This window comes from Parasteatoda tepidariorum, chromosome 2 (assembly GCF_982258835.1).
Source record: "Parasteatoda tepidariorum strain Cologne lab strain chromosome 2, Ptep-v5.0, whole genome shotgun sequence".
Lineage (NCBI taxonomy): Eukaryota > Metazoa > Arthropoda > Arachnida > Araneae > Theridiidae > Parasteatoda > Parasteatoda tepidariorum.
In genome coordinates, this window is record NC_141756.1 from 124233058 (window position 1) to 124255573 (window position 22516).

The window sequence follows — 22516 nt, forward strand, 5'->3', positions numbered from 1 at the left end:
CTAAACAGGATATCTGATACATTTTAGATTTTAAAATCCATAACTTTCCATGAATAAATCCAAGAATTTTTCATGACTTACCGAAGCTACTATTTTCTCTGACATAAATACAACAATAAATTTAAAAAAGCATTATAATAACATTAAGTAAAATGATAGGTATAACCAAAACTGTTATACTATGCATCTTCATATTTATTGATTGTAAACTTAAAAAACTGGAAAAAGAGTTGAAGCAATAAAATAGCTGAAAAAAATACAAAAGAAAATAACTAAATACTGTCAGATATATGTAGTTATTTAAAGCTGTTTTACTTCTTCTTTAAAGTAAGTGTATTATAAAAAAACTAAACTCGAATATTAAACTGATAAAATAAAAAATAAATAAATTTAAAAAAAACTCTGAAATCACAGAAGTTCAAAAGATAATTAGCTCTAGAAGTGATGTTCTTTCCTTCATTTTTTGAAAGAACATCATAATTTTTAAAGAACAGAATAAAAACACTTTATATTTTAATAGAATACCAGGAGTACGGATTTTGCTACAAATTTAGATTTGGAACATTGGAACTCTTGTGAAATTAGGAGGGGGAGTAAATTTCCAATCTAAAAATTAGATTTTTCGGCGACCTATACCGATGACTTTAATGTTGCTGTTATATTACTACACATAAAGGACTTAAAATAAATTAGTTAGAGAAGATGAAAATGAAGATAGGGTAGAATAAAGTTCGATGTTTAGACACTGAAGAAAGTCCATCGAATCGAAGCTATTACGGTCTGTCTGTTTTTATGCTGTTTCATTTTATTGTTAACTTTCAGAGATGAAATACAAGACAGGGTAGATAAATTTTGTACTTTTCTGTGAGATCTATCTTGTGTGTAGATCTATTTTTAGAGCCATGATGGCTCAGGGGACAGAGATGGGCATTTGTCATTCAGAAAAATGAATGATGAATAATTATTCAAAATCTTCCCGAATAATGAATAGATTTATTCATTGTATATGTGTGTATGTAAAAATATACATACGTAGTTACATGCACGCACAAATGCGTACGTATATGTGTACATGCAAAACAAGTACAAAGGTGTAGATTCAAAATGTATGTTCATACAATGTACTTGCGTATGCACATATAATAGCAGTTTATATACATTAGTTAGCTCATACAACGTACCCCCATATATATACAGACGTACATTAAAGAGTTGGGCGTTAATTGCAGGAATAAACAATTATAGGCAACTACAGCTATGCAATCAATTACTTATAATCGTGATTACTTTTTCGATGTGTGTATTCAAGCAACAATATATGTATATACAATTCAGTATATATGTATATACCAATTACTGTAATTTCGCGGAGATAGGCCGTGGCGTTTTAGATTTAAAACTTGAAAATTTAGTAAGAAGGCGTATCTAGTGGGGCGGCCTATATAGTATAACTTTTTTTTTTCAAAAATTTTGCTTTTTAGAAACCGCACTGGAAATTTCATCTTCATTTTTTCCACCTGTTATTGTACTTTTTATTTATTTTTTCATGCTTAATGTCACTCCAAGGAATGGTCAGCGCACCTGGAATTTTCCCCTCCCTAATCCTTTCTTGGAATCATTTTCTAGAGACAACTATCTATAAGAGAACAAAGTCTCTCTTTCCCTTCTGCCATATGGACAGCTGTTGAGTGTAGGAAATGGGCGTGGAGTGGAGAAGCATAAATCAGAAAGGAATGAATGAAGAAAATCAAGGTGGGGCCAGTGATAAGGTAACTGTAAAACAAACGCTCTCCCACCCCCTGTTCTTTCCAGGAAATATGACTCTTCCACTTGTCATGGATGCCTCTCTCCAGTCCCCTTTTTTCTTCAGCTGGTTGTCAAAAACATGTGAATGTTTGGTAAATAAAGCATGCTGATGAGCTTGGAATAACCTTCAATAATCTTACAATAAGAATGTTCAAAAAGAATTTCAAACTTTCCACTGAGGGTCAGAGCAAAGGGAAAAAAGCAAAGTGTGTGAGAATTTCAGACAGGGATAAAAGAAAGACTGTCCTATGCGGAGTCAGTTGAAAAAAGAAACCTGATTTGAGAAGCGAAAATAGGGGGAGGAATCGCTAAAAATAGAAACTTGTTTTAAATGCTTGGGAGAGAGCTTTTTATTGTTTGTTTTTTTTTTTCATTGCTCATATTTCTGTCTGATTTCCATCATCTTCCTCAGCTTATTATTATTAAGTTTTTTTATCGTTTTATCTTCAGTTCTGATGCGTTGTTGTTTTATTAATATTTTTCTTTCGTTAATATTTTTGTTTCGTTTATACTATTTTCGTTTTGTTTTAACCTTACTTGTATTTAAGTTATCCATTTTAAATGCCACCCATTAAGAGGAAAAATTATACCGATGCGTTTAAGCTGTCAGCAATTAAAAGAGAAAAAGAAACTGTGATAAATGGCTTCAAAAAAGCGGAAATCATCCCAAGACAAACGGAACCGAAAGTGACGGAGATTAACCCGAAATAAACAATTAAATAGTAAACCTAATTTGCTCTGATACAGAGAGTTCTGAATTTGAGGAATTTTTAAGTTCAGTGATATGAATATATAGTGATACGTGATATCTAAATAAATTATTCTTAAGTTTTTCTTTGAACAAAATTTGTTTGGATTTATCGTTTGTTTCTAAAACAGGATTTTGGATTGTTAATTTAAAAGTAAAATAATTTTATTTTAAAAAATTTCATACTTATTTTAATGGTTTATGATATATTAATTATTTTATTTATATTTTAATGGTTACTTCACAATTTTACTTAGAAATTCTACAATTTTACTATTAATACAATTTTACTTAGAAAATTATTAAAATCTATTTTATATACTAGGATTGTTTCTATTTTTTTAAATATTTAATATCCTTTTATTTATTTTTATTTAACTATTTAAATTATATACAAATGCATATTTAGAGCATGTGTTATGTCTTTAATCAATACCTGCGTTAAGTTCAAAATTCTTTAATTGTTAAAAATTCGGTGCGGCGTGTACGATGGTGCGGCGTGTCCGGTGAAAAGCTTTTTTCTGTCAGTCGATTTTTGAGGGAGCGGCGTACATACCAGGGCGGCGTTTCTCCGCGAAATTATGGTATATATTTATATTGTACCACATGTATCTAAATATATTGGACATACATGAATTGTACATAAGGGCATATAGATTTGTCCAATGAATGTATATCTAAATATAATTACAATACAGTGTATATAATTTATGCAAGATATCTACATTTCAAAACATTAATTATTACGACCTCTAATAACTCAATCAATTAAAATGACTAAATCAAACGATATTTAAAATCAATTGTCAGTTTAATTTTTCTATATCATTTTAAAAATATTTAAATAAAATACTCGTTTCAAGTATTTTCATAAAATTTTTGAGGAAATTTACTTTTATATATCATAATGCACAGTTCAGAGAAATGTTTACATGACAAAAAAGCATTTAATTTAAAATCATATTTAGGAATTTAAAATTAGATTATAGTTTGCGTTCAAAAACAATATGAAATTGAGTTTTATAGATATTAGAACAAAATTTTAAATTGAACTTAAGTAACTAAACTGTTGTAAACTACTTTTTAGCACAACTAAGTATAAGAGCTTAAGTATAACAATTATGGTACGCTGGAGTAAGTTAAAATATCATAAAATAAATATTCATACTTGTTTTATTTTATGGTTAAATTCCCTGTATAAGATATTTAAGATCAAGCGATATTTTACATCTCGGTCCGTGAAAAGACATAGCATTAATGGGCGAAGACATACACATAATGTATGTACATACATTATTTGTACTATCGTACATGAATATACTGTATATACATATGTATAATGCAAGTATACATACTTGCAAGTATAATGCAAGTAATACATATGTATCATATAAACAGTTTTGTATATACAAACAGACACTCATACATTGCATACCCATGTTTTGATTATGGACATAGATACGTGCATACATACATATGAGCATACAATACACATACAAACCATATATGTCTCTACATGGATTTTATATGCATAAATATGTTCATATATCTTATGAATAAAAAAGTTATTATGTGCACAACCAATGCTCGTACATACCTACATTTATACTATGAATGTACTTGCGTGTATATGTACCTACATATATATATATATATATTGTCTCTACATGCGCACATGCAAAGTTACATGTTTAAATGCATATTATATGCATAATTACATACATACAGTGTATGTATAAATAGCGTTTGTACATACATACGTACATTGTATTAAATCTGAACATTCATATTTACATCTTATATGCATACTTACCTACATACACATACATGCATACGTACAAATATTGAATAAGTTTAAAATATATCTGCGCTTGAGCGATTGTATGTATGCTAAATATACATATGTATGTCTACATACATACTAACTTACATGCATTGCTCGGACATTTATAAATTGTATTTACATACGTGCATTCATTCTACATACAGACAAATATGCTAACACATACAACATACATACCAACTGAATAAGCATATAGATTATAAGCATGTAGATATGCGATTGTAATTACTTGTAATAGTATCTTTTAATTAAATATACTTGCAATCACAATTGCATGTAATCATGATTGCATGAAATCATATATTTTGATTACTCAATCCTAATAATTCGCAATCGTTTATTTTAATTACAAGTAATCACAATATAATTTAATTCCTGTATTTATGTACGTATTTTCCTATGTAATTTTATGTTTAAAAGTTTTCACTTAATAAACTAAACAATTCATTTACATATATAATTTATGCATTGTTTTAAAAGTATTCAATTACCTGCAATCCCTATTACAATGTAATCAAGCCCACTTGAAATTATGATTAGATCTAATCATGTTGCAATCATACATATCACAATTACTGGAATTTAAGATTACCTGTAATTGTTAGATTATGATAACTTGTAGTTATGATTTCTGGTAATCTTACTTTATGATTACAAGTAGTCACCAGGGCTTGATTATTTGTAATTCTGATGATTATCTGAAATCATTTTTTGTTGTGATTATAACAGCTTGTAATGAGAAATAATAATTATTTGTTACTGTGATTACTTGTAATCAAGAAGTTAATTACAAGTTGCAAGAAGTTAATTACTAAGCAATCATTATTTATAACTAATTACATTTGTATTCTATTACTGAAATTGAGTGCAACTTGTAATGAAAATAACATAATGCTTGCATTTTTCACTGGTTATTAAAGATTTTATTGAGAAAAAATTAGTCATGACAAATGAATTTATTCATCAATAAGTATTCAAAATTTTGTATCATGAATGATGAATAATGACAAAATTTGTAGATGAATAATTGTTCAGAATAAATTTATACTGACTAAATTTGTTTTTAAATAAAATTGTTAGTTTTTGACATCATCCACATTTGAAACAACTTTTATAGAAATTTAGGGGAAGATTTCTAGGTGCAAGTAAAAAAATAATAATAACTGAGAACAGACAATGTTAATCCTATCAATAGTAAGAGTGCGTCTTAAAGTAGATTAAAAGTTAGTGTAAAAATAAGTAAAGAAAAAGTACTGAAAAGTAAAACCGGGTGCATTGCCAAATCTGGCAACAAAAAATAAGCACCTTTTAAGTACTTTTTAAGAATTCAAAAAATATTTTTAAGCACTATATACATTAACAAATTGCAAAATAATTTTCCAAGACTCTACACGATCAATAACTAGTTTCTGACAAAGATTCGGCCATTAAAAAATGATCAAAAGATTTTTCGGCTTTTTCAGAGGTGAGAAAAAGAAGTTTGAAATTGAGAATATCTTGCAAAAGGCAGCAGAGTTGCACATGAGAGTGCAATAATCTCATCAAACACAGCCCAGCAAGCCTGTAAAATTATTGGCACTTTCATACACTATGGAGTGACGGTACGCCAAAATAGATTGTGGTTGAATGAAATGAGAAGACGTTAAATAGAACAATGTGAAAAGCACGCTTTTGTATAATACGTAACGAAAATTGACATGGTAAAGAAGAAAAAACTCATTTTTGAAAAGAGAATATTAAGCACTTTTTAAAAACACCTCATGAAAAAAAACACCTTTAAGGGTTTCTAAAAAAACGAAAATCGAAATAAGTACATCTAAGCACTATTTATAAATGCTATGCACCATGAGAATTTAGAGGAAGATTGCTAAATGCAAGAACACAAAAAAGAAGAAGAAACAGAACAGACAATGTTAAGCTTATTAATAAATAGTAAGAGGTCTTAAAGTAGTTTAAAAGAAAGAATAAGTAAAGAAAAGGTACTAAAAAGTAAAATAAGCAGACAAAACAATGAAGCTTAGTTTTACAATTAAAATACAAATGTGATAAAAGCAGCTTTTATTAAAACAGAATTCCTGGGATAATAATTAAGGAAAATTAACCTCAGAATTCGATCCAGCACTAGATGTTGAAGGCTGATTGATTGAAGAATTCTGGGTGGATGCTTCACTCTTCTCTGCAACAGATATTGGGTAAGACTTTCTGTACACCTGAAATAAGAAGAGTTTTTATCTAATTTGTCTTAAAATCTAACATGGCCATACTGAAGAGGGATGAAAAATTTATTAACTTGATTATAAATTTGTTAAGTTTATTAAATAGGAATCAAATCTCACTCAAATCTGGAAAAAAATTCCCTGTACACAGAGCCGGATTATACCTTTCGTAGGCCCTAGGCATAGCCGTTTATGGGCCCTCCCCCCTCCCCTCTTTTCAAAATATATGCTAAAATTTTCTTGCATATTTTTTTTACATTTTTATTAATATGGATTTTAATTTACAAATTTGTTTATCGAACTTTATCTGCAATACCGACATACTGCCGATATTGCAGTTGATATCGATTTGGAATTCGACAGCATAATACAAGATTTCGTTGAATCCAAAAATCGCAAAAAAGTAATATATTAGATCATAAGATTCTGCAAAATAATTTATTACTGAAAAATATTATATTTTTATTTGTATCTTCATAATTTTGTGCAAAATACACTTGTTGTTTTTAAAGCTGAATTATTTTTATCAACAAATTTTTTTCTCCCAAGTTTTTCGTAGGCCCTAGGCACGTGCCTAGTGTGCCTATAGGTTAATCTGGCCCTGCCTGTACATATTATACACAATATATTAAGAGGAAACAACAATTACTGTGCTCTTGTGTAAGTTATATTGGGCTAACTAATTTATTAGTTTTAATTGCTGGAAAAACAGCTGAACATACTTAAATAATGCTACAGTAAATGAAATAGTTTAGTATAGCTGAATTATCATGGTTAAATATCCCACAGATTACGCTTTGAGTGGTCACCATTTTCGAAAGACAAAAATAAGAAACAAAATTCCCTGTATTTTCCCAGTTTGTAAAGAAAAAATCAAAATTCCCTGCATTTTTCCTGTTATTTTAGGTGATTTTAAAATTCCCTGTGTTTTCCAGCTTTTCCCTGTGGAGTGGCAACCCCGTGAAAGCTTTAAGAACCCAATTTTTAAGAAAGCCGCTATAATTACAAATTCATATTTAAAAAATTAATAATTTTGCATTTAATAAAATGCAGCAGCACAGTTTTTGAGATATGACTGAGGATTAGTAAAGTTAAAATTATATTTTGAAAAGTGAATTAGTTTAAAATTATATAAAACAGCTACTGGTTAAGTCACGGGAAAAAGTATTGTGTGAGTACTCCTATTCTACATTAATGCTGACATCAGCAATGCAAATTGAAGGAAATGGAGGCCATTCACGAGTCTCAAAAGAAACCTTGAGAAAAATTTAAATTTAGACATTGCTACGTAGTATAATATTCATTTGTAAAAGTTATTTTTTAATTATTCCTGTGAGTAAATTATTCGAAAACTTAAGGGTCAAAAATAATAGATAGCTTTAAAGAATTAAGAATTCATAATTAGAGTCGGTAGTTTCATTTCATTATTGTTTTGGTCAGAAAATTTTTGGAAGAAATTAATAATATTTCGGCTACTTTTGTTGCAAATTAAATAGGTATTACAATAAACAGTGTTTTCACTACAGAGCGAGAATCTCGCATATTTTTTTTATTTTCTTGCACTCTATTAATCAATTTCAAAATGCAAGAATTTTGGAAAAAATTTAGTCTTTGGCCATTTTGAATAAAATCCGTTTCACTTTTCTTCCTTGATCTTTCATTATTTTGAACATCGGTCCTTGTTATCTAGCTTCCCTATTTACCAGTATTGTTCAGAACCGGTGCGAACAGCAGAACACCCCCCCTCCCCCGAATCAAGGAACCCCTTTCAGAACACATTTCTCTGCAACCACGGGTTCACCGTAAGCACGGTTTCTTCATGTAAGACGTTTAAATTTTTTGTGCATGAATGTAAGATGGACAAATACCTTGTTAAGGCGACATCTTCTACTCCGTAACGGACAAATGAAAATGAAACAAATGTTGCTAGAAACGGTCAAACTAAACAAATACGGATATTTTTCAGCCAAATAAATATAATAGATGATGAAAAAGTAGATATAGAACATTTTCCATATATATAGTAGATATAGAACATTTTCCATATATATAGTAGATATAGAACATTTTCCATATGATGATGCAGCAAAAATATTTAATTAGATGATGTTAAAAATGTATTATAATTAAAGAAATATTTTTTTTCCAAGTCTATTCGTGTTTTTTTAATTTTTAGAAATCTCACTTAAATGTTTTAAATCTCACCCTGTTATGAGAAAGGGTGAGAAATTCTATCCCATTTTTTTTCTGTAATGAAAACACTGAATAAAGGTAGCTAAAAAATTATTCAAGATCAAGAATATAAAAAAATTATATCTGCGAGCTAACTATTATTCAAATTCAATTACTTGAGGTACTATTTTCAATTATTTGAGGTTGATTAAAAAATACAATTAGTTTAAAGATGGTAGATTTTACGAAATAATATAAATTTCATGATAATTGTTGCAAAATATACTAAATATTTTACACATAGGGAATTTTAGGAATTCTTATAGACATCAAAATAGAAAAAACTGCCATATTTTCCAGTTATGATTTCACATTAAATGATCTGGAAATGTTATGTATAATGTTTCTTCATAATTTTGAATAGTAATAGGTATTTAAATCATCAAATATAGTTAACTGAATTTTATAAATGAGACTCGCTTTCTCATGTATTAGTGACATTTATTTAAATATTCACCACAAAAGTTTGATTGTACTATACTACAGAGACTTAAGTGAAAAATGAGAAAGAAACCATTGCGATATTTGAAAGAAGCATTTTCTGTAGGAATGAAATGTGGTGAAAATTAATGGAGAACAATCATAGAACTTTATAGATTATTTAAAGATCCTAACATTATAAAGTATATTGCTACTTAAAGTCTTGTCATTATATTGGCCCAAGCCATTCAGATATTTTCGTATTTATGAATTTCTAATTAATTATAATACAACTTGAAGATCATGATTACATTAATGCATTTTTAAAGTCAATCTATATTACATAAAACGCTAATACGTACGTATGTATGTATCCATAAAACCGATGATATTTTTTTTTTCGCGCTGGCAACAGTTTTCATTTTTAATTGATTGGATTCGGCGCGCAAGAGCACGTGAGCAACCAGATAACAATAACCAGAGTGAGCATTATCAGGTTGTTCAATTCAGATTCATGCACTAAAAACATGACAATATTTAATTTAAACTCAATTAGGAATTAATTAATTAATTGAAGTGAGAATGCTTTAAAAGGCTGCTGTTGAATTGATATTTTTCTACTGGGAGCTACCTAAACGTCTAAAAAACGTTTAAGTGTTTGTATTGAATGCATTGAATTTTTTTATATTTCGCGTTTATTTATGCATTGAATTTTCATGCTTTAAAATGCAGAATATTAGTGAAGCAATATTTGATAATTTATTTTGCTAATATGTTTCTTATTTAGCTAATGTTTTGATTTTTTCACCATGTACAATCTAAATAGCTAATATACTTTTTTAAAAGCCAATAAGAACATTGGTAGAATTCATCTACATAAGTACAATACTATGTCTTTGATGATAAAATACTATGTCTTTGATGATAATATATTATGTCTTTGTGCTAGAGCATTGTGTTCATTGGCGAGCGCGAGCGCAGTGAGCCATGGTTCACGGCGTGAACCACATAGGATTGCGTAGCAATTCTCGGGGGTTGGCGAGCGTTAGCGAGCAGGGGGCGGAGCCTCCTAGTTATAAATATATTAGTTAAATACAATTCAGTTTTATTGCGTTTACTGTAAATTTTTAATCAATCTACATTATTATTGAATCAGAAATCTCTGCATAGATATTCTATGATTTTTAATTAAGTACCTCCAAAGAAGTACAAGTAAAAAGAACATTGCTTAGTAAAAAAAAAATTTCACCTCAAACACTTTTTCAAGTTTAGAACAGAACTCTGTCGGCAAGAGGCTTCCTGTAATTATTTCAATAGGAGCTCCATTTCCACCAATAAAGAATGAAGAGGGTATCACTAAAACAGGATCTAGCAACAGTTAAACCTTGTAATAACCTTTTATTGAATATACTGAAGGAAACATAATAAACATCGATATGTGATACTTGATAAGCAAAAGTTTAGATAAGCACTGCAACAAAAATCTAAATTGAAGCAGTCATTCCCCAATGACAAATTGTAGCTATTTCTTGTAGGTAGGATTAACAATAAATGGCATTTTCTGGGCATATACACAGATTTGAAGCATCTACATTAAAATTTTAAATAAAAGAAGAATGACATTAATAGTTCTTTTCTATTAAAGAATAAGTTTTATAGTTGATTCACAAATGATACTTAACATATCATATGACTAAACTAGAGATGAAGAATTTGCGATCTAGAATATAATAAAAAATTATTATAATTTTTAAAAAAATATTTAATCACTTTTTATTTTTTGATGAGCTTTTTTTGTGATGATTTTATCATTAATTTGAAGGGGCTTTTTTTCTGGATCATTTCTTCAGTGTTATATTTGTATTATTTTTTTGGCAGTTATTGCTATGCATTTCTACATGGTTTTGAAAAATCTTGATATTTTTAGCATATAATTACGACAAGCCAATTGCGCATTTATAGGCATGCTTTATTTGTATCTGATTTCAACTCAAATAAAAAGAATTGTTCTTCGTTTTTTTCCTCCAGATATTGCTATGCTTTTGATTGTAGTTTTAAAAATTTCGGTATTATGCTTTTGATTGTAGTTTTAAAAATTTCGGTATTTCTAACGCAATATATAACTCACGAGTTTCAAATCAATCACCCTGTTAAATCCTGAGACCATTTTCTTAAGCATGCATTTTGAAATATAGTCAGAATAAAAAGCTCAACGATGATCAGCAACTACGTGAGCATTACATTTTATGTATACTCAGGGGTCTGTCCAGACATTTTGTGAAATTGTGAAAATATTAGTCGTAATTTGTTCCTGCTTTTATTAATTTGTGCAAATAGGGTAAGGTTATTGAAAAAAACTTATTCAAGGAGTTTTTAAATGGTAAAGAGATACAAGATTATGCTCAATACTGTAAAATTACAATTAAAAAAAATGAAATTTTTAAAAATAAACAGCAACTGCTGCTACTAAATTAGAGACACAACATACAAATATTTGGTATTTAGCCTATACTGCTGAATGCAGAATATTCATTTCGGGCGAATAATGGAAGAATCGTCTGCCGAAGACAAAACTTAATTCGTTTACATCCATCTTTCTTGTTTTTTCCCCTGGGAAGGGTTTATTCGATTAACAAAACAATAATGAAGATAAACAAATTTGTGAAGAGTCTGATTGAAAGAAAAATCATTTTGTGAAGGGTCCGTTTTTATGAAAAGATATTTTGTGAAGTTAAACCATAGACTGCATTTGCTATTACATTTTCCAATGTACACCAAAATTAATAAAATTGTTAGATCTTATCACAAGTGCATATATTAAAGGTATGCACTTTTATTTAAAAGCATTTATGCTAATCTAATCCAGAGTAAGTAAGATTAATGATATTATTTATATAAAAGTCATAAAGATCTTATGCTCCTTATATTCAAAATGAATGACAAATTATTTCAGTGCATTAATCACATTAAAAAGAAGTGATAAATATAGTGTCATTAATTTGAATTTGTTTTGCTATACATTTCTTGACTGTGATTAAAAAAAGGTTCAATTATGTTACATATTTATTTTAAAAGTAGAAGAAATATAGAGAAAATAATTATCAGAAAAGGATACATATTTGACAGAACTGCATGTATGGAACACTAAGAGAAAATTAAGTTACACAAGAATTATTACATCATACATCATAAATTTTTTTTACAACATTCAATGATGGTTTATAATGTTATTCATTTGGACATTTCATTTTATAAAAATTGATATCTAAACATTAATTTAATTTGAAAAGAAAATTCATTAACATTCAAACACAGAAAAAATAGGAATGTATAGGAAAAATATATTCAGTTATATAAAACATACATATATATATATATATATATATATATATATATATATATATATATATATATATATATATATATATATATATATATATATATATAAATATATTCTTTATATATGTATTCATTTATTTTATCTATTTTTAAAAAAATTTTGGCACAAAAGAGACATTTTTCGAGAAATTGTGCAGAAAGGCCCTCTGTACTCCAAATTCAGTTTTCAGTTTTGTATGAATAAGACCAAAATTTGAAATTGTTCTTTCGATTGATGCTCAGCTGTATAAATTAGAATATTGAACTATTATAACATAATAAAATAACATGTAATTAGGAAATTTATTCTAATAACTGTACTAAATATTGATGGTAACTTAATTAAACCCTTGAATTGATTGATTTAAAAAATTCTTAAAACAAACATTTATATTTATTATAAATTATAATTATTTTACATATCAGGGAATATGTTATAGTCATGATTTAATGGAAATATTTGTGTGCATTGAAGCAAGAGTGCAGAAAATTCTCAGTCCCTAATATTTCAGCAGTTTTTTTATTTATTATTTGATCAAAATTTCTCCACAAATTTTAACATTTTTCTTTCTTTTAGTACTAAAATTTTTAAAATATTTTTAGAAACTTAAGTTCATATAAGAAAATTAATGTGTTTGATTTTACACAGTTCTCGAATAAACCAGCATATGTTTAAAATACAGTCAAAAATTACTATAGTGGACATTCAAGAGATTGAAATTTAGGTTCACTTCACACTATTCGTTCCGCAAACAATATTTACCTAATGGTTCCAAACTCCCCCTTTTATTAAATATTATTTAAATAAATGTGCAATAAAATGAAATACAAAAATAACTGAAAAATAATAGGTCGTAACAAAAAAATTAGTAATCTTTATCTGATGAGCAATCCTCAACATCAGATTTGGAAACATTCTCCGATAATTTTTCCTAAAATTATGTTATTCCCCTTTTTAAACCTGTCTAATCAGCCATTAAAGCGCATAAAAGTAGTCTCACCCAATTGCTTAACAAATTAATCGGTTTTGACTAGAAGCCTTGGTTCAGATACTGGAAGATTGCAACTTCTTTAAATGCTGAACCTATTCAGTAATGCTATAAATGGTTTTAAAAATCGGTATTTATTTTGAAGTAGAAATTTCAAAATTATTACATAAAAAATGAAGAAAATAAATCAGTCGAAAACAAAACAAACTTCCTCTTTTTTTTTTGGTTCGGGAGAGAATGTTTCGTTCACTATTTAATGAAATAAATATGATGCAACAGTAATAATTTATTAAATTAAAGGGCTTCACTCATAAATTTAAGAAACTCAAACTAATTAATAAACAAATTAACATTTAATGTTTTTTTAACAAGGAAAAATTTTGCAAAGCGACATGTTTTTTAACAATAAAAAATTTTTTAGGAATTATTTTAGACCAAAAGTTTTTCTTTGTCTGTCTAAATTTCAATCTAATCCTTCTTCATATGATTGGACATATTCTGCTAACCTACATATAAGTAACAATAACAAACATTAAGCAAAAAAAAATTTATAAGTTGAAATCAGACAATTATTGGAGACCACTTTAGTTTTACTTTATCTAAAAAATTTGCTTTATTGTGGTATAAAACATTCAAAATCAATATTTAGATTGATAATAATTAACAACATATTATTTGTATTATATTAAGAGTACCATGTTTTTAGAAAAACCAATTAATAATTTTATCTATATTTTTTATAAATGATATATTAATATAAATTATAATTATAATAGTATATAATGCAAGCATTCTGCATGATTTAATGTCCAATAAAATGTCCCCAATGTTAATAAAGAAAATTGTCCCAGGTGTTTGACAGTTTTTATCAGATTTCGATAATTTTTATCACTTTTAGACACGTCTTTATATATGTGACAAGTCAAAAACCAGTTTTTGACATTAAAATACCAACTCCGTAATTAGGGAATGGGAACCAATAAATAGAATTTTCTTCTTCCTATCGTTGAAAGTTCTCCGTAAATACATTTAAAAAAAATGCAAAATAATTTTCAAGGATCATGAGAAAAATAGCCAGAAAGAACTATTTCCTTAATTATATAAATCACCATAAAAACAATCTAAGCAAAATTTTAAAGATATTCAATATTAAGTGGCTCATTCTATTTTTAAATTAATAGTTACTTCATGAATTATGTAAAAAATAATAATTCAAAGTTATAATCAAACTATTATTTAAAAAGGTTATAGAGCGTATTTATTAAATTTAAATAAAAGTTATTTATAAATGCATATTCAACAAAACATTAACTTAAAGCTAAAAAAACTAATAAATTCATATTACCAATGTAATTTAATGAATGGCCTCTAAAAATTTTAATTATTATTTGTTACTTCAGTATTTCTTTCAGTAGCTCCCAAAATAAAGATCAAGAATCACGCGAATAAGACTCTTCCACAAAAAAAAGACAGATACTCAAATAAGTATAAACAACATGGTACAAATATTTCAGTTAAAACACCACTTTTTGATATACTGTATTTTCAATAATTCTATTGTAAATCAACATAACTCTTCCAATCCTTTTTTCAAGCAGTAATTACAATCATTGTTTTTTGGACATTTCCACATATTTTTAATAGAATATTGCAGCCTTTTTCAAAACGCCCAAAATTTACTCAACAATGTTAAAAGGATTAATACCTGTTTGCAACAAGTTTCAAAGCAATAACATTTTCCGACATCAACTTTTCACATACGGAAGGATCATTAAAGGTGGCTGTCATTGTTTTAGACATATCATCATTACCTTTGAAATAAACAGTCAACATATTAGGTTTTTGCAATGATATATATTTCATGAATAACTCTATTAATTCCCCTTATTAACATAAATCTTGCATGTATTTATAATTTAAAAATGTCTACTAAACATTACAATTTTGAAAAGCATTGATGAAAGCATGTTATTGATGAAAAGCATTTCATCAATAATATAAGTAATTTTAAAAATTTCATTCTCAATTATTTTTAAAAAAAACGTGCTTTAAACAGGGATGGGAGTAGGCAGAAAGTAAAAAAGAGGAAACCCAAGAATTAATATATATATATATATATATATATACATACATACATACATAATATGTAGAAGCTATGATATCTAAAAATTTGAGGAAAAAAAAGTGTGATTTTTAAACTATGTGATTATAAATCACATGATTTTAAAATCGTGTGAATAAGATTTTAAATTGAGAGAATATGAATCCTGATATGTGGCTTTTAAATCTTGTGAACATGAAACTCAACATTGCATTTCGAAAATACAATAAAACATGATGCGTAATTTTTAGATCACGTAAATACAAATCACAATGCATAATTTTTTAATCGCATGAATAAAAATCGCACTGAATTTTCAGAAAAAGCGGAATATTTATATAAAAAAAGAAGCTAAAGGAGAATCAGAGTTTTTTATAAAAAGGCTGAAATTCGAGAGACAAAAGCGGAAATCCTCAAAAATATCTCATCCCTGTTTAAATAAAAATTGTGAAGAAGAATTAATTACTGACTCAAGGGAACTTCATAAAGAAAAAACATAAAAGGAATTCCTCTCTTTTTTTCAGAGTACGTAATATGGTCTCTGTTAAACGGATCTGGTAGAGGGGAGAAAAGGGATCTTATAATTATTTTTGCCTAATTATTCACACTGACTTATAATCTGCATTTCTTTATGACCATAACATTTTTTAACATCTTACTTACCAATTGCTTTAAAGAAAAAAAATGAAAAAATCAACATATTTTTTTAATTTATTAATAAATACAGGGGACTAAAACAAAACATAATGTACAAGTTTTAAGTTGAAATTTGAATTTGTTTTATATGTAAGAAACATTTAATATAAAATCAGTTTACTATCCCAAGGTATCTTGGGCAAATGAAAAAAGTTAAATATTAGTCTTTGTACGATCAGGGATCTGTCCAGACATTTTGAGAAAGGTCCGTTTTTGTAAAATTGTGAAAAAATTAGTCGTAATTTGTGAATATAAAATAACCGTTAAGTCAAATTCTTTCAACCAGGCTCTTGCTTTTGTGAATTTGTGCAAATAGGGTCCTATTATTGCAAAAAACTTTTTCAAGGAGTTTTTAAATGGAATTTAAAACATGAAATTTTTGAAATCATGAACAATTTAAAAAATGAAATTTTTACAAATAAACAGCAACTGCTGCTACTAAATTAGAGACACAACATACAAATATTTGGTATTTAGCCTATACTGCTGAAAGCAGAATATTAATTTCGGACGAATAATGGAAGAAGCGTCTGCCGAAGACAAAACTTAGTTCGTTTACATCTATCTTTCTTTCCCCCAACCCCCTGGGAAGGGCTTATTCGATTAACAAAACAATAATGAAGATAAACAAATTTGTGAGGGGTCCGATTAAAAGATAAATTATTTTGTGAAGGGTCCTTTTTTAAGTAAAAATATTTTGTGAAGGGGTCCGTTTTAATGAAAAGATATTTTGTGAAATTTCTTCTAAACAGACCCCTGAGGATAGTTCTTAAAACAAGGGACAACACAAAATGATACTTTTCAAACGTCAGTGAAGGAATACGCCACTTATTTATTTTTTACTCTTATTGCTATGTAAATGCAGCAACCATCGTATATACGATGGATCAACCATCGTATATACGATGGATGGCATGTACAATCACACAAAACACATGTGCAGTCCCACATCGAAACTCCCAACTAAACCTTGACAAAATTCAAATCACAGCAGATTATGTTTTTTGCTTCCGACCAAGTAAAAAAGTGATAAAACAAAATGCACTGACAAATTCTGCTAAGCCCGAGTTTTCTCGGGGACGATAAATATTTGCAATAGATATGTAGTATATTAAATCGACTCAGGGTTACCAGAACTGTCACACTAAATAATTTAAATCAGTAATTTATTTTAAAAAATCATACAATTTACACCTCATACAAATGAGATTTAAATCAATCAACCTAGAAAATTACAGAATTAATTAAGACACAAGATGTGGGAAATAGATAATGACAAACCTTCAATATAAACCATAAATAATTTATTTTTCTTTTTAGCTTCAGAAACAGCTTCAGCAATTGATCCACTGTGCCACTGCATGTCAATACTAAAAACAAAAATAAACATGAATATTTTAATTTGTAAAATTACATATAACTTAAGTAGACCCTTAATTAATCAAACCTCTTTTATTTGAATATTTCTGCTAATAATGTTAATTTACACATGCTTTTTCTTTTACAAAAAAAAAAAAAAAAAAATTAAGATTAAAATTTGGTTTCGTCTCATAAGAATATGAATGAGGTGGAAATCTACTTTTCAGGTGGGTACCCCGAAATAACATAAGGAAATAATGGCATTAAAAATCTTTACACATCCATGGTGTTATCCTTTAACAAACTAAAAATATAAAATTTTTGATCCCCCCCCCCCATGAATTCCTTGACTTTACAAATGCAATGTAGCAAATACTACATTTTAGATTTTCAAATTCATAACTTTTCATGATTATTTTTTTAAAAAAATAGTTTAAATCATGACATTTCATGACAAATTTTGTTCAAAACTGAAATTCATGACTTTCTAGGTGTGCAGATAACCTGCAAATATACTTTATGACAATATTTAAGAAGAGAAGGCTCTGAAGTTTCACTAATAGTTAAACTAAAATATTGACTAAGAAGGCATTAGACTCTGAAAGATATATTTAGATCAGGGGTCTGTCTGGGTTTTTTTGAAAGATACCTATTTTGTGAAAATAGGCAAAAGATACCTATTTTGTGAAAATATTCATAATTTGCGAAAATTAAAAATTATATTAAAAGATCAACACAAAAATATTGCAAAGTAAGAAAATAATTTCAAAAATTGTCACTTCAAATAAAAATCATTAATGACAGGTAAATTTCCGTATATTTTTCCCCATATAAAAAAGAAATTTTGCTATATCGTAAAATTGTGGGCTTAAAATTACATCCAATTTTAAAATTCCATAAAAATCATTGTCCTTAGTTAAATTTGAACTTCAGATTAGTAAAAACATGCATTTAACAGTAGTAGCACTGAAAGTTATTTTCATCATGAGAAAATTTTCGACAAGGTCATACAGAAAAAAGTTTAACAGAGAAAAAAAAAATGTTTCATAAAAAATAAAAGTCTGTTAGAATAAATTTACAAAATAGTGTAAAGATAATGTTCAAATGTTTATAATAATGCTTGAATTCAGACTTTCAGTTTTAAGACACTCGTTGTATCTGACCAAACATTTTCGTAAAAGACATCTGGCAATAAAGCTCCGCCCAAAGTTGCAACGGGGTTTGCTTTATTAAAAGTATTTTGTGACCGTTTTTCCTAAAGTTGAATTTGTGACGGTTGTAAATATATTCCCATGAACAGACCCCTGTAGACAGATAATTAAACAGATGTCAGCAAAAGTTAAAACATCAAATGTGTTTTTAAAGAAAAAATAATATTTCCCAGGAAAAAGACAATAATAAACAGTGCATTGTTAAATATGATCACATCTAAAAAAGGCCCAAAATTTAAAGTTTTGCTAACAGTAAAACTAATATGCTAATTAAAAAGGCATTATAGAATTCAATTTTATATGTAAAAATGTTTTCACACTAAAAAGAAATGTCAATAAAATATAATAGCAAGCTCAGCAGATGCTGTTAATAGGAATCACATAAAGTTGCAAATATATACAGGGTATCTCTGCTACATTTTCAAATTCATGACTCATTCCAAGAACTTTTCATGACTTGACACTATTTTCTCCGACAAAAACAGAATAATAAATTTAAAAAGCATTATAATAACATGAATTAAAATGATAGGTATAACCAAAACTGTTATACTCTGCATCTTCATATTTAATGATTTTAAACTTAAAAAACAGAGTAAAGAAAAAGTTGAAGCAATAAAATAGCTGAAAAAAATAATAGCTGAGCGAAAAAAAAATAATTTCTGCAGAGTTATATTCTAAAGATACTTTTCTTGTTCATCAGAAAGGAAAGAAATACTCCTGATTTTTCTGTTTTCATTTCGGAATTTTAAAAAAATTGCCAATGACTGGCTTGCTTCATCTAGAACTTTAAATTGATAAAATAAAAATTAATACATAATAATAATAATTCTGAAATCACAGAAGTTTAAAATATACTTCGTTCTAGAAATGATGTTTTTTCTTTCATTTTTTGAAAGAATGCCATAATTTTTAAAGAACATGATAAAAACATTTTATATTTTAATAAAATATGACTCTGAGTGGGGATTTTTTTACAAATTCAGATATTCAGAACACCATGAAATGATTGGGGGGGGGGATTCCATTTTAAAAATAAAACTCTTCGGTGACCTAAATCCATGACTTTCCATGATTTTTGTTTTAAAAAAATAGTTAAAATCATGACATTTCATGACAAATATTGTTCGATACCGAAATTCATGACTTTCCAGGTGCGCCTAAAACCCTGTATAAACTGAATTTTGGTAAAGACAACTTTAATAAATGTAATGAAAATTTAAATGGTATGCTCAAACTGAAGGGGAAAAAATGAAGTTCAACTTATTATCATCATTAAGGGCAAATTTACTGCCCTTTAGCGGTACCTTCACAAATTCAACTTTAGGAAAAATGGTAGTTACATAAAATGCTTTTAAAAAAGCAAGTTTTAAGATTCTCTTCCCCGCCTCTTAAAATTTTGTTTTTGTATCCCTGTAAGAAACGATAAATCCCTGGCTAATTCCCCAAATATGAATAGGTAGCATGTGCTTGGTCAGATAGTGTGGCCTAAATAGTCGCTTGCGCCATATTATAACAAGTTTTTTTTTTAAATTAAGCGACAAGGCGCTCCTTTTGTAAACTTCGCAATAAGTTGAAATTCGTTATTGAAAAACATCATTCTAAACATTCAACATTGTTGTTTATTCTAACAAACCTTTATTTTTGCATGAAAATTTTTTTTTATCTGTGAAACTTTCTTTTGTATGAGCCAGTGGTAAATGTTCTCATAATGAAAATAACTTTTAGTGCAAGTACTGATAATGCATGCTTTTTTTTTAAAATTCAAGTTGAAATTTAACAATGGACAATGATTCTTAAATTTGGATACAATTTTAAGCCTAAAATTTTACAATAGCAAAATTATTTTTGAATATATGGGGGAAAATATATAAAAATTTACTAGTCATAAATGATTTTAATTTGCACTGACAATTTTTGAAAATATCTTCGGGGAGATTTCCTTATAGTGATCTGCGGCAGAATAATCGCCAAGTCTTGGAAACTTCCGGATAGTGGCCCGCGAGAAACTAAAAAAAAAACACAGAAAGGGACCAATTCGAAAAGTATAGTTAGATTACATGTTTGCTTGTTTTTTAAATTCGCATATTTAAAATCTATTTGGCACCTTGGCGATTTCAGTTGGCGCCACAGAATCACCCTCTTCTTACTTTACCGGGGATATTACCTTATCATGATCTGTCTCGCCAAGATTCCAAATAGATTTTAAACTTACAATTTTTTTTAAAAAATACATATAGATGTTTGACGGAGGGTGGCTACGAATTATACCTTTCAAGTTGGTCCCTTTCTGTGATGTTTTTTTAAGTTTCTCGCGGGCCACTGTCCGGAAGTTTCCATGACTTGGCGGTTATTCTGCCATAGATCACGATACGGATATCTCCCCACTTTACCATATTATGGTGTTGATTTTTTAATATAATTTTCACAAATTATGTCACAATTTTCACAAAATAGGTACCTCCCATAAAAACGTACAGGTCCCTCAAGGTTATTTATTATATAATTTTTGTTATGTTAACATATTATCAATTTTAGGGACAAAATATATAGATAATAACAAATATAAAATCTTATCCTATACCTTTACATTTAAAAACAAGTGCGCGGAAAAAACAATAAGAAATTATTAAAGGATTAGACTTATCTTAATTTATTATTAATTATGTGAATACAAGTGACGGGAAAAAAGTCAATCTTCAAATTTTTTCTTATTAAAATTATGAACAAATTTAGTCGAAAAATATTTTGAACAAGGAAATAACATAGATCCTCATAAGACAACAGCTAAATCTTAGAAAGTTTCGATTTTATAAACGATTGTGAAAATACAGATTTTACCATTCAAAGATTGCCAATATCAAGAAAAAGTAAATAGATCTTCTATAAAAGTAATCTAGAAATATTTTTGTGAATTAATCCAGTAACAATAAGCAACTGTTAACATTTCTAAACTGAAAAATTAATCTACGTGCGTCTTTATGAGAAACTCATCATCATTTCGAAAAGAAATTCATAACAGCGAGCTGAGATGTTTAACTCCTGTAAAATAGTTGCTGTTGGTGTTGTAGTTCATTTACGTCACACTAGAGTGACGGTCTGGGAAAGATTGGAAGGCTCCGAAGCTTGGAAGATCGAAGACATGCCATCACAATTTTGATCCTCTGCAGAGGGGATGGCACCTCCGCTTCGGTAGCCCGACGACCTGCACTCGAAGTCGAGCACTTTACGATAAAACAGTTTAACAAGGACCAAATTCGCGCACCCTTGGTCCCTACGCAGACTGATCCAAGTGGTCACCCATCCGCACACTGACCGCAGTCAGTGATGCTTGACTGACTGTTGCTGGCAAATTTAACTTCATCGCAAATTTAAATGATGTATTTCCACGATGTTTATAAAATTTCGATATTATTACGAATCGCTCATTTAGATATCCAACTATGACGTGGTTTATTTGTGCCGATTTTGAAGCAAATCAAGTTATTTGTAGTCTCATGATTCAGAAATCCTATAT

The 22516-nt window shown here is 28.2% G+C and overlaps 1 protein-coding gene across 1 annotated transcript in view; it reads right to left on the minus strand.

Annotated features, from left to right (window-relative positions):
* The window catches only part of LOC107440358 (UBX domain-containing protein 4), a 64947-nt gene extending 42762 nt beyond the window's left edge, over nucleotides 1–22185 (minus strand). Inside the window, exons 1-6 of the mRNA XM_043053774.3 lie at nucleotides 21841–22185; nucleotides 17711–17799; nucleotides 15338–15443; nucleotides 12381–12409; nucleotides 10515–10633; nucleotides 6500–6607 (exon numbers count right to left, since the gene is read on the minus strand). Of these exons, the coding sequence (XP_042909708.1) occupies nucleotides 6500–6607; nucleotides 10515–10633; nucleotides 12381–12409; nucleotides 15338–15443; nucleotides 17711–17792 (444 nt within the window). The 5' untranslated portion in view covers nucleotides 17793–17799; nucleotides 21841–22185. The remainder of the gene's footprint in view (nucleotides 1–6499; nucleotides 6608–10514; nucleotides 10634–12380; nucleotides 12410–15337; nucleotides 15444–17710; nucleotides 17800–21840) is intronic.
* Between the last annotated feature and the right edge of the window lie 331 nt (nucleotides 22186–22516).